General features: G+C 39.5%; 1 protein-coding gene across 26 annotated transcripts in view; it reads left to right on the top strand.

Annotated features, from left to right (window-relative positions):
- ABI3BP (ABI family member 3 binding protein) overlaps positions 1-13,495 on the top strand; it is a 325,810-nt gene that overhangs the window by 142,813 nt on the left and 169,502 nt on the right. For 25 of the 26 annotated variants that reach the window (XM_050956543.1, XM_050956513.1, XM_050956443.1 and 22 more), the window contains exons 9-11: positions 578-673; positions 1,078-1,155; positions 12,103-12,177. In XM_050956543.1, the coding sequence (XP_050812500.1) occupies positions 578-673; positions 1,078-1,155; positions 12,103-12,177 (249 nt within the window). The remainder of the gene's footprint in view (positions 1-577; positions 674-1,077; positions 1,156-12,102; positions 12,178-13,495) is intronic. The other variant, XM_050956429.1, reaches the window with a different exon arrangement.

Genomic DNA, 13,495 nt, shown 5'->3' with positions numbered 1-13,495 from the left:
TGGGTAACTGTGTATCAGGTTAGAGCACATGAGTAGCAGGCCCTAGGTGGTGCCAACTTAGTATAGTAAATGGGTACTCTTGTCTGTAAAGATTGGGAACCACTCTGCTTAAAATATCTAGAAACAAATTTATCCCCAGTGTAATGCCACTAAACTCAAGAATGGTGTGTGGAAGAACCTTACACAGCATGAAATTTGTTTGACCTAACTTTTGTTCTGTGAGCCTTAGTATTCTAACCACACACAAACAAATCCTCATTAATCACAAGACTGCAATGCAATCAAGATTTGTCCAGTTAGAATACATGTATTGCAATGCTGAATATACCATGTCTATATACTCTAATATGTAATTGGTGCCCGTGGCCAATGATACTAGAATAGTGGCAATGTGTGTGGGGTGGGGGTGGGAGAGGAGTGAAGGAGCAGCAGCAAATGGGATTAACGATTAGACAGAACAGAGCTAAATACTTCCCTCTGACAGTCATGCTCAGTTCTCAGTGGCTCAGAGGGTATTGCAGGGCAGATTACAGCTCACCATGTTTTGAATGAATGGCTCACTTACCTTTATGTGTAGTGCACCTTATCATTCCAGGCCTCAATGAAACACCACAACAGAAACTCCCTAAACCTGAGACACTGGGCATATCTGAAACACCAAAGAAAATATTGGGTAAGTAGACATCTCCTATATTAAGTTAATATGGTTGGTGAGCATCATCAGAAGAATGTATTTTGGTGTGAGAATGTACATTCAAACAAAGCCTCTTTTTTTTTGCTTTTGTTTTGAGCATTTGTTTAGTCATGTGGGTAAGTAGGTGTCCAATCTTGCAAGGTTTTGAACACCAGATACTAAGAAAAAATATTTAAAAAACAGTGCCGGTTTCAGAGAGCTAGTCACATGCTGTTATTGGGTGTGTGGTGAAAGCAAGTTCAGCAGTTCCCTAAGGTATTTGATTTCACGTGTTTGTTCGTTTTGGATTGTTTTGGCAAACTACAGTGGGGGTAGAAATAAATGTAAACAGAGGCAGACCAGATGTACCTCTGGTATTTACAGTCTAATTTCTGCCTTTTTAGTTATAAATGAAACCCAAACATGGCCTGCTGAATCCAAAACACCGGAAGTGCAAGAAATCTCCCCACGGATCTTCCCAGGTAATTATAGATCTGTTTTAGGTTTTTATAAATGATTTGTTACACCTTGTCCTAAAATAGATTAACATAAAAATTAAAATCAGCCTTTATTTCTCTTGAGGACTGCAGTTGAAATCAGCTATGATCATGGCAATATCTAAATCAGTTTGGTGGTAGATGAGAACTAGAATACAGTAAATCCGAAAACAGTCTATAATGTGAAAGTGATCTCCTGAGCAAGCTCCAGGCTGCATCATTTAGTTGATGCTTTGAGAATTGTTCCTACTGATTAAGCAAAGTGATACAGTCTAGTGAAATTTGCCCCACGATTTAGATTTTGTGAAAACAAACTTTTAACAAAAGTAAAACCAAGTTTCCTGGATTCTTTTTCATAGTACAGGAGGTTCCCCACACAACATATTTTATATTAAATTTGTCTCTTTAAATTGTTTATTACTTGCTATAGAAAATTAAAACTGCTTAAATTCTAAGTCCAAATTTTTCAAACTCAGCTGCCAAAAGTTAGGCATGTTTAGGCACCTTAAAATGTGGCCTGATTTTTGGAGGTGGTGAACACACAGCTCCCACAGACTTCATTGGCAGTTGCAGGTGTCCAGCACTTCTGGAAATCAGTCCATTTTTATTCAGGTGCTTCATTTTAAGGCACACAAGTTTGAAAATTTTGGTCCAAATGTCTGTTGGTCTACATTCATATATTAGAAGTGCAATACCTATTTTATTTCTTTCTGTGTTGTGTAAAAAAAAAACACCTAACAATAAAAGTTATTAAAAAATTCCCAGAAAAGATTTTTCAACAAATAAATTATCATTATATTTGTAGCCCAATCACTACAGCACAGATAACTTAAAAGTGAAAGAAACTCTTCATCGGCAAAGCAGAAAAATATAAACAAGCAACATTAATAGTGGAAACTCATCTGGATTTGAAAAAATCTTGAAGCTTTTGTTTTCAAAGGTGCTTTTTAGTAAATTGGTAAAGATATTTAAAACATAATAGTACCATTGCTGTAAACCATCACTGAGGACATCTTTACACATCCATTTCATCTGCCAAATTCCAGAATTCACCAGCCTCCTTTGCACAGAGTGTAACTCCTAACAAGCTCAAATGTGAGAGATCTTTATCTGGATTGATGGGGTTTAACAGGGTATTGTATCTATTATGGACCCCACTTGTAGGAGTTTGAGGGGGATGCCTAAGAGGTGGGGAAGTGCATCATCTGGATGGGCCAGTAGGGCTGAGATAACCATTGGTTTACCAGGGGGAGAATATATATAAACCCTGTCCCTCTAGCCTGAACCCCCTCTGAAGTCTGGTTAGCAACTCAGTCTCTCCCACCCCTGGGTTTAGTGTAGGACTGAATGTTTTGGTGTTCTGTGGGCATTATGCTAGTCACGTTTTTGAAAACTGAAAAGGATTTTTCCCCTTACTGCCAGTTTGAGTGGGTTGGGTTTTTTTTTTTTGCCTTCCCCACAGTAGGGGCCTGGTGGATTCGTGAGGAGATACAGTTCAGTTTGCAGTTTAACAGGTGGCAGGTATCCAGTGCATATACGTGTTCCAGAGGGAGTCTAGTTCACCGATAAATCAGAAGTGGATTTAAGGGAAGGCATGCCCTAAAGAAGCTGGGAGCGGTACTGGGGCTCCTAATGTCTAGTACAGTGAGGAGATAACTCAGTTTCCCCAGCTTTCCCAGCTCCCTAACTCTCATATGAAGAGAGGATTCTGGGGTCCCAGTAAAAGGCTGGGGACCAGCTATGAAGTGGAGAAAGGTTGTTGGCTATCCTCCACCAGTTAGAAATAAAGTTGCAGCCTAATTAAATCATGTCTTCCTTCTTACATGTCTAGGACAGTATATATGAACTCATAAGCAGTTTTGGGATTTGTGCTGCTCAAGGGTGACATCAGTTGAGATCATTGCAGAGCTGATATTTCTGTAGAGGGTACTGTGCACTACATTAATGCTCTCACCTAGCATCAGCAGTAACCCATTGCTAGAGTGAGTGTAATTGAGGTGGGTGGTAAGGTCAAAGATTAGATTGGAATGATTGCAGCTGTTACTCTGTCAGAACTGCAGGTGGTAGCACTATAGTATTCTACAGATGGATTTATTGATTAAGCTCGCTTCTGAAAGTGTGCCCCTTGTCCCCAGACTGCTGCTGGGCTTAAAGCCTGCAGTGGCTGCTGCTTTAGCTCCCCGTAATAGAATATACAGTAACTCCTCGCTTAACGTTGTAGTTATGTTCTGAAAAATGCTACTTTAAGCGAAATGATGTTAAGTGAATCCAATTTCCTCGTAAGAATTAATGTAAATGGGGAGGTTAGGTTCCAGGGAAAGTTTTTTCGACAGACGAAAGACTATATTTTATATACACACACACACACACACAAACATATACACACAGTATAAGTTTTAAGCAAACAGTTTAATACTGTACACAGCAATGATGGCTGTGAAGCTTGGTTGAGGTGGTGGAGTCAGAGGGTAGAAGAGGGTGCGATATTTCCCAGGAAATGCCTTACTGCTAAATGATGAACTAGCACTCACTGAGCCCTCAAGAGTTAACACATTGTTGTTAATGTAGCCTCACACTCTCCAAGGCAGCAGGAATGGAGGGAGGGGAGACAGCATGGCAGAGAGAGAGACAGAGACACATGCTATTTATGTGAGTGAGAGAGAGAGAGAGGTGTTTCTCCTTTAAGTATGCTGACCCCACTCTAAGTACATTGCCTTTTTAAGTAGATCAGCAAGTTGAGACAGCAACTGCTGCCAGCAATCTCCCTCTGTCCTGAGCCCTGTCCTGTCCCCCCCTGCTCTTGGAGATGGGGTGCAGAAATGGGGGGAAGACGGTCACCCTGACATTAGCACCCCTCTTCTCCTCCCCCCCTTGCACAGCAAGCAGGAGGCTCCTGGGAGCAGCTCCAAGGCAGACGGCAGAAGCAGCATATGGCAGTGGGGGGAGGGACAGCTGAACTGCTGGGCGGCTGCTGCACAGGGAACTTAAGGGAGCTGATGAGGGTCTGCCGGTCCACCCTGGTTCCTAGCCCCCACCAGCTAGTACCAACGAGCTGCTCTTCCTGCAAGCAGTGGACAAAGCAGGCGGCTCTCAAACAACGTTATAAAGGAGCATTGCACAACTTTAAACGAGCATGTTCTCTTATTGATCAGCAACAAAACAACATTAACTGGAATGACTTTAAATGAGGCGTTTACTGTACGCTATGCCGTCTGGTACACTGCACTAGTTGCCACCTTTCTATCTTTCATCTGGAACACAGAACTGTACCTGAATTTCTATTTTCTGTTTTGGGACAAAGTCCAGAGGGAGAACTGCCCGTGAGCTGATGATGCCCTTGGTAAAAGCATTTGGCCACCTTGGTCTGGAACTGTGTCTCTATCGCACTGTCTCTCTTTGCAGTGCTCCATTTGTTTACTTGGCTGTGAAGGGTGGTGAAGAAAGATTATGACTGCAATACCCATTGATTCACATAACATATACACAAAATGAAATTAAAAAATAAGAGCTTGACCTTGAAAAACGCTTACGTGAGTGACATAATCCTACACTAGTGGTCCTACAAAAGTGAATTGGGCCATTTATTTATGTGGGTAAGGGTTAAAGCACTGGATCCTAAATTTTTAACCAATTTGATCAGTGCAGTTGTCTAACTTAGCAAGATGTTCTGCCTACAATTATGGGTGATGAAATATCATTATTACCAAAAATCGCATCCATAATCACCTGATAAATTTCTTTTTAAAATAATTCAAAATACATAAGATTAAAATTGTGTTATGTATCTGAAAGTAGCAAAATTAACAAATTCAATCCCATTTGTCAGCATGTATGGCAGATGTTCCGTGCATCACAACCACAAAAAAAAAACAACCCAACAAACAAAAAACCTTTAGCATTTGTATGTACGCTCCCACAGGATCAAGGCTAGGGCAGGATTGTTTCTAGTGTTAAATAATGGGGAATATATTTTCATTTTATTGTGTATGGATTTATGCGTTAAGATCCCACAGCATTACAATAAAACTATACCTCTTTCACATTATCTGGTGTGTTTTTATAACCGAAGAAGGGCCTGATTCTTCTCCCATTAAAGTCAGTTACAAAACTCCCATTGACTTCATTGGTGCGGACCTGGGCTACAAAAGAGGCATGACAGAAGCATTGAAATGAATGAGAAGCTTAGAAAAGTAATTGTTTGAAGAAGATTTTGCTTTGTTTTAATTTAGTTAATGTAGAGTCTTGTCACTGTTCTGCTTTGTTCATAATATATGTCCTTATTGATGAAGCAGAATATATGGCCAAATCCCACTTGTCTGGCTCATTTGACTTCAAATGTATGGAAGTACTTGCATGAGTAAGAGTCACAGAATTTGGCCCTTAAATCTCACTGTACTTGTTGTATACCAGAGTACATCAAAGAGGTACCATTTTACAACTGATCAGACTAGCTCAATTTTCATTATTTTTATAAAGACCTCTATCTTTATTCTCATGAAGACAGAGTTTCTATTCTTCATTTAAAATTTCTGACCCAGTAAATGACTTGAGAATAGAGCAGACTCATTTATTGAAGTTAAAAATTCTATGTATCTTATGGGACTTTTAACAAATAATTTCTATAACAGTATGTTGAATATTATGGACAATAAATTCCTGGGACTAGCTACAGCTCAAGTCAGTTCAGTATGGAGATTCAAAATTGATTGGTTCACCAGACTTTTGTACTCCTGGAGAGTATGTAGGGAACAAAAGAAATTTAGGATGTAGTAATGCAGAAAAAATGTGTAAGGATTGCCAACTGTCTTCTGGATGAAACTATTATCTTTTAGTCTCTAAAAGTGTTTGCAGATTTCTTATTCTACAACCTCCAGGTAAGACTATTGCCAAATTCCAGTCTGAACTGTGACCGAGAAGTCTGCTTTTCAATTATTCTTTTTATTCATCCTAAAGTGCTGGAAGGAAAAGTAGGACACTTCTGCACATAGGCATTAACCATAGCCGTTCAGGGTACGGATACTGAACACTTGCTTTTAACTAGAGTTGGATGCATAAAAAATATTCAGTGACTATTCTTTTTAAAATAATTAGTTTTTACTGTTTTGTCCCTTTTTGTACTCACTTTTCACAGATATTTTAGTAAATGAGTTCAATAGCCAGAGTTTTTGCAGAAATAACTTATAAATGCATATTGCAAATATTTAAAGAAAATGTACTTTCTCAAATCTATATGTATTTATTGGATCTGGAGACTTGGTCCTGAGATTTATATGTATCGAATCAGGGAACAGGAAAAAAAAAGTGGCCTTGTGTTTCCCATCAAGACATCTCAGGTGTAGAGAACTGAAAACTGGCTGCACTTTTGTGAACACGCTAGATTCAGAATTATTCATAGACTTTATTTGATAAATAATTTTGAATAATAAATACATTCAGGAACAATTGATCTGTATGAAAAATGACCCAGGAACAGAAAATAAGTGAAAGATTCTCAAATTATTTGTCACAAAATACTTGCCCATTTCTATTTTTAACCAAGTGACAGCAGTTTTTTTTAAACTTTATTTACTATTGTTGTCATTCTTAATACTGGAATACTTTAGCAGTCATTTAACTTTGAAATAATCAGTTCAACAGGTAATTTTTAAAAAGTTAAACTTTCTGTGGCATATATTTTGTGCTGACAATTTTGAGCATCATAGGATAAAATCCTTATTGACATCTTTTTAATGTGCTTATCAGATGCACTCTCACTATTTAACAGGCTGATTGATAGATCATTTTCACCTGTGTCCTTTAAAAATCATGAGATCTTCAACAATTTCCTATCACATGAAGATCCCTTATAACAGTGTCATATACCTCCAGTTTTTATAATTCAGTGGGAGGGGTAGGGGTTCCAAAAGTATCACAACTTTGTAGATACTCAGTTTTTGAGTCAGAGAACGAAAAGTCATGCATCTTGTGTGCAGCTACTGAGGTTTCAGATGATATGCATCTTTGCTAATTATTATATCATGGTAAATATATTCCACTATTCCTTATTCAACCTTTCCTAGTGACTCAAAGAATAGCTCGCTCGCTCTCTCAGACAACCTCAGCTGCATCCACTTAAATTCCTTTGTCTTTTAAATCAAATCCTATGCATGGATTTCACGGATGTTGTCTTGCATAAGCAGATAGGCATGCAGCTCATAAATATGCCAATGCTTCATTTCCTCTGTTCATTTTTTTTCCTGTTTACATCCAGCAGTTGTGTATACTTATGTACTGTACAGTAGTGCCACTCAAAAAACAAACAAACCGTCATTTGCTAACAAATACCACAGAAATTATCAGTTATTTCCTAATTTAAGAATAGAAGGATAATGTGGAATTTTGAATACAATTATATGTTAACTGTTGGCAAATGCTGACTGTATGTTTATTTGCTCCAACTAAAGATGTTGTAAAACTTTTCTATTATCATTACATTCTCTATATTTATTTACTAAAATATTTTATGTATTTTTGTGTTTTCATAGTTCACCTTGAGGGCTGCTTCCATATTTTTTTCTTTGTGTGGTGATCATTCTTTTTAGATATCTTTCGAGTTCAGAACACTCCATGGCTACACTGGCGCTTTACAGCGCTGCAACTTTCGCGCTCAGGGGTGTGAAAAAACACCCCCCTGAGCACTTCAAGATACAGCGCTATAAAGCCTCAATGTAATCAGTGCCGCAGCGCTGGGAGCGCGGCTCCCAGCGCTGCAAGCTACACCCGTAAGGTATGTGGTTTACGTGCAGCCTGGGAGAGCTCTCTCCCAGTGCTGGCGCTCCGACCACACTCACACTTCGCAGCGCTGCCGCTGCAGCGCTTTGAAATGTCAAGTGTAGCCATACTAGCATCACAAAGGGTCAAGTAGTCCCACCATCTGTTTGTGTCATTGTTTCTGTTCAACAATGTATACTTCTCTATGTTGCCTTTGAAGTGATATGCCAGTGTTCCTTGTATGGCATTTCTGTCTAGCATAGTTAATATTTACTTGAATTATTGTGCATTCAAGCAAGAATTTCAGTTCTGAGACCCTCATGTTCAACTTTTTAAAAAATACCTAAATATTTGTCTAACTTCTTTTGTGTATTCTCTTGTGAAGCTGAAAGTGACCGTGATAAATGCTTACTTTCATCAATGATTAAAAGCTGTTGTGTTATAGGACAAAATTATAGTGCTCTCTGAAGCACAGTACACCATAGGAAACTAACTTGCTGTGTGGGGTAGGTCAAAGCTAAAATGTTAAGAAATCTTTTATATAGTTCCTTGACCATGAAAATTGTGAGTGTCCAAAAAAAGAAAAAAAAAAGTCATAAGAACACAGTTCAAGAAATCCATCATTTCACCTTCAGTGCTATACTCTCATATTGATGCTTCATATAGAGACTATGTACGTTTATGTATGTGTACTAAATATAAAATACTGCCTTTTCCCAACATTGTACAGTGTGCTGTATAGTAACTACTGTCATCCATCTTAGAGGTGGTTATATTTTTTTTTTTTTGCTTTTATGGACTTTTCATTGTGTATTGCCAACAGTGTTTTACAAGCTATGGAACACGTACAATGAAGATAATATCCTTGCACCAAACATCTTGTAATCTAAATAGACAATGAACAAATGAAGGGTGAGGGATGGGATATAACAATAAACAAGATAACTGAGTTGTGTAGCTGATACCCATTTTGTTAGCTCCTTGATTTTTGTTTATATTTTTGGTTCAGATTTTAGTCATCAAAACTAAAAATGCTATTGTACCAGAAGGGTTAGGGTTTTTCAATGTGTTTGGCAGCCAGGCATCCCACCATTTTCTCATTTGCATCTCTCTTCCCTTTTGGTCTGAGGGTATGTCTACACTACGAAATTAGGTTGATTTTGTAGAAGATGATTTTTTAGAATTCGATTTTATACATTCTATTGTGTATGTCCACACTAAGCTCATTAAGTCAGTGGAGTGCATCCTCACTACCTTGGCTAGCATCGACTTACAGAGCGGTACACTGTGGGTAGCTATCCCACAGTTCCCACAGTCTTCGCTGCCCATTGAAATTCTGATTGGGCAAAAACTTTGTCGCAGGTAGTTTTGGGTACATGTAGTCAGGCCCCCCTCCCTCCCTTCTTCCGTAAAAGCAACATAGACAATCGTTTTGCGCCTTTTTTCCGGGGACCTGTCAGCCAGACCCGCTCAGCCCATTGCCTGCCTGGATGATCGGAATCCCAAGCAGGCTGTGGGCTGAGTGTGGCTGACAAACGGAGCCCCAGGCCGGCAGCTGAGCAGCTCAGCCTGCAGCTGGTCTGGGGCTCTGTCTGCCGGCTCCTGCCAGCCGGGGTCCCGCTCAGCTGGCAGACCTCGGTGAGGTTGATCAGGGGTGCCTGGACAAACATGGCTGTCCTCCTCTTAGAGCACCAAATGGGAGTGACTCCAGGTCATTCTCTTCTTTAAGTTTTGTCTCATGGAGATTCAGTTCTGCCTGGAATATCTTGTGAGCTGGAGGTTTCTGCCTCAGGCCGCTCTCCCAGCCGGCATTTCTGCACGGTCACACTTACCCCAACTTGCCCCTTGCTCCCATGGCTCATGAAGCCTGGACAGTAGTAAGGAGCAGTTCAACTTGTGAAATGACAAATCCAGAACGAAGGATTGCACTGTATGGGCCGTGTTAAGATTATTTCAGAGTCCTAGATAGCATTTAGTCCCTATAAAAGGCTTCATGAAAATTTTCCCCCGCCCCTAACAAAAATATTAATTTATCAGAGCAGCTGAAAGGGTAAGGAACCTGGTACTATAACTTAGAGAGAGCTTCCATATTATTTAACTCATAATTGATATAATTCAAAGTAAAATTTCACAGTGCAGTCTGTTTTAAGACTAAAAATGCAGGAGGGGAGTCAGAAAAAGGAACAGTGACCTGTTTCCTCCCGGTTTCAAACTGGGGAATTTTCGCATGTTAGGGGAACGTGATCACTACTACACTAAGGGGCTTTTGTGTGTTAAGTGAACTTGATAACCACTACACTACAGGGCTTCTCTTTTTTTGCTACAGACTTTGCCGAATGCACAAGAATGTTTTCTCTAGCTACAGAAGCTACCTAATGCAATGTCTATATCTATGGCCTTACTGCTCACAAAGCAGTCATGCCCCTGCCCAAGGCTGACACAGCGCCGAGTGCATGTGACACAGCGACCTGCCTCGGGAAGGATCGCTAGTGAGGCGTGATACTTTTGCCGTTAAGCAAACACAGCAATTCTTTCCTGGCCTCTGCCACTGAATGCCTCCATGCATTACGCTGTGCAGGAGGACTGCATAAGCTCGGAAAATATGTCATCGCGAGTGCATTTTTTTCACCTTCTAATCTGCGATAACCTCAGGGACGGAGATGATAGGGGGCCCTAAAAACATTCTGGGGGGACTGCATGGTCACTTGTGCTGCTGAGTTCATCACACTGGTCAAACAGGAAATGAAATTCAGAAGTTCCCAGGGCTTTTCCTGTGTATCTGGCTAGTGTATCGGAGTTCAAAGTGCTGTCCAGAGCAATGACAATGGAGCACTCTGGGATAGCTCCTGGAGGCCTATACCATCAAATTGCATCCACACTACCCCAAATTCAACCCGGCAATGTCCATTTCAGCACTAATCCCTTTGTTGGGGAGGAGTACAGAAATTGATTTTAAGAGCGCTTTAAGTCGACAAAAATGGTTTTGTTGTGTGGACGGGTGCAGGGTTAAATCGATATAACGCTGCTAAATTTGACCTAAACTCGTAGTGTAGACCAGGGCTCAGATGCCATAGAGAGACTGTTCTATGATCTGATGTCTTCCATGCCTCATTTCTCAATATTTTCCACTTTGGAATTTTTTTCTCTTAACACTACAACCCATATTTCTTAATGCTGTCTTATGTTTCCTCACCCTTTCACATTTTTTGAACAACTAGCACCTTCTTCTCCTTCATAAGTCCAAATTAAACTCCACTTGAAGTCAGTGAGAATCTTTTCATGGACTTCCATGGGAGGTGGATCAAGCCAAGAGTTAGCAGAATCTTTGCATTTGTTCTAGGACTTGGGAGAATTAACTTGTGACATCATTCAAAGACATGTATCAATTCTGTAAGTTTACAGAGTGTTTTAGGTGTGGTGTTGTGTTGGGACAATTTATCCAAGTGGATATGCTGTTTGATATGAATAAATCTCTTTAAGGTTCCTTTCCTAATAAATGTTCTTGGTCTAATTACCCAAAAGAACACCTTCAGCATAGTGAGAATAATAATAATAATACGTTGCTCTTAGATGGCATTTTTCATACAAAGTGAGTGTTTGTGAAGTTTGTAAAACTTGCAACATCTTGCAAGTGGGTAAATGTTTTTATCACTATTTTACAGATAGTATAACTGAGGCACAGAACAGTTTAGCAACTTGCTCATGTTTCACAGAGAGTTATCACAAAAGCTTCTGAACATAAATCTCCCCTGCTCTGACCACTAAACACACTCCCTTATTGCTGAATGCCTTCTGCCGCAAAGAGGAATTCTAGCAAAGGGGTTACACAAAAAAACCACAAATAAACTCTGCATCAAGGAATTTATTATGTATATTTGTTCAAAAGAAACTATATTTGCCATTATTTCAAAGATAAATAGGTAGGTTATTTCAGTCTGCAGTAGTCCTCTGCACTTGCCTTGTAACTATAATAGAAAATGCATTAAAATCTTGGTGCAAAACTTGCTAAAGTGTGTAAAGAATTTCTTTAGCGCCACCACTGTAATTCCACATCAGGTTTTACTATCCAGGAATTTAGTGACTAATAAATCCTTTGAATCTTAAACCCATTCTTGCTGCCTTGCATACCATGACATTAAGCAGCCTTATCTCACTCAGTTGTGTTAATCTTTTGCTTTGTAGCTACCATTGAATCAGTTCAGGAAAGCATTAAACCTACCATGTCTGCTTCCCCAGAAAAATCAGAGGCATCTCCAGGTAAAACCATCTTTTTCTCCGTGTTAATTTTAACACTTAAGCTTGCTGCTCCCTGAACTCCTTTTATTACAAAAATGGCCTGAATCTCTGCTGCATGCAATAAAAAACCATCACATAGCCTGTTTTATTTTATTCTAATTGTGGACAAACCTGAAATGCCTTAGCTTATTATATACATTGTTCAGCTGACTTGACTGCCAGATTCAAATATTATATGAAAAGGCAAAACAGCTGATCCCTTTAAAAAAACAACAACACCTTGATGAATTCTGAGTGTGTTGTGTCCTTTTTTTATGATTACTTTTGAACCATATGACATGCTAACCTTTGAAGTACTACAGAAAAGTACAGTGGTTTGTTTTTAAAAATTGTCTTTCTATCTCTTATCAATGACTTTTTGTCACAAGCTTTCAGAAAGCTAACTTGCTTGATTTGTTTCTCTGTAGGGACCCAGCCCATCTTCCACTTGTCAGTTGCAACACTTCTGCTGACTTCAGTGGAAGCTGAGTTGGATCTTAAAGAAGCAGCATATGTTGCAATATCTGGTTTTGTGGCATTGGTTTCCATTCCACAGCAGAAAACATCCAAACATTGAGTTTTTATAATGGCCATATAACTATTTGGGCCTCGGGGTGAAATGTAAGAACGTCTGTGCTGGGTCAGACAAAAGATACATCTAGCTCAGTATCCTGTCTTCCAACAGTGGCCAATGCCAGGTGCCCCAGAGGAAATGAAAAGAAAAGGTAATCATCAAGTGATCCATCCCCCAGTTTCTGGCAAACAGATGCTAAGAACACCATTCCTGTCCATCCTGGCTAATAGCCATTGATGGACCTATCCTCCATGAACATATCTAGTTGTTTTTTGAACCCTGTCATAGACTTGGCCTTCACAACATCCTCTCTCAAGGAATTCCACAGTTTGTGTGTTTTGTGAAGAAATACCTCCTTTCGTTTGTTTTAAACCTGCTGCCTATTAATTTCATTGGGTGACCCCTAGTTCTTGTGTTATGAGAAGAAGTAAATAACACTTCCTTATTTACTTTCTCCATGTCAGTCCTGATTTTATAGGCCTCTCTCATATCCCCCTTAGTCATCTCTTTTTCGAGCTGAAAAATCTAGTCATATTAATCTCTCCTCATACAAAAGTCTTTCCAGATCCCTAATCATTTTTCTTGCCCATTTCTGAACCTTTTCCAATCCCAATATATCTTTTTTGAGATGGGGCGACCACATCTGCACACAGTATTCAAGATGTGGGCGTACCATTGATTTATATAGAGGCAATATGATATTATCTGTCTTATTATCTGTCTCCT

Source organism: Gopherus flavomarginatus, chromosome 1 (genome assembly GCF_025201925.1).
Source record: "Gopherus flavomarginatus isolate rGopFla2 chromosome 1, rGopFla2.mat.asm, whole genome shotgun sequence".
Classification (NCBI taxonomy): Eukaryota; Metazoa; Chordata; order Testudines; family Testudinidae; genus Gopherus; species Gopherus flavomarginatus.
This window is presented reverse-complemented; position numbering and strand designations above follow the sequence as displayed.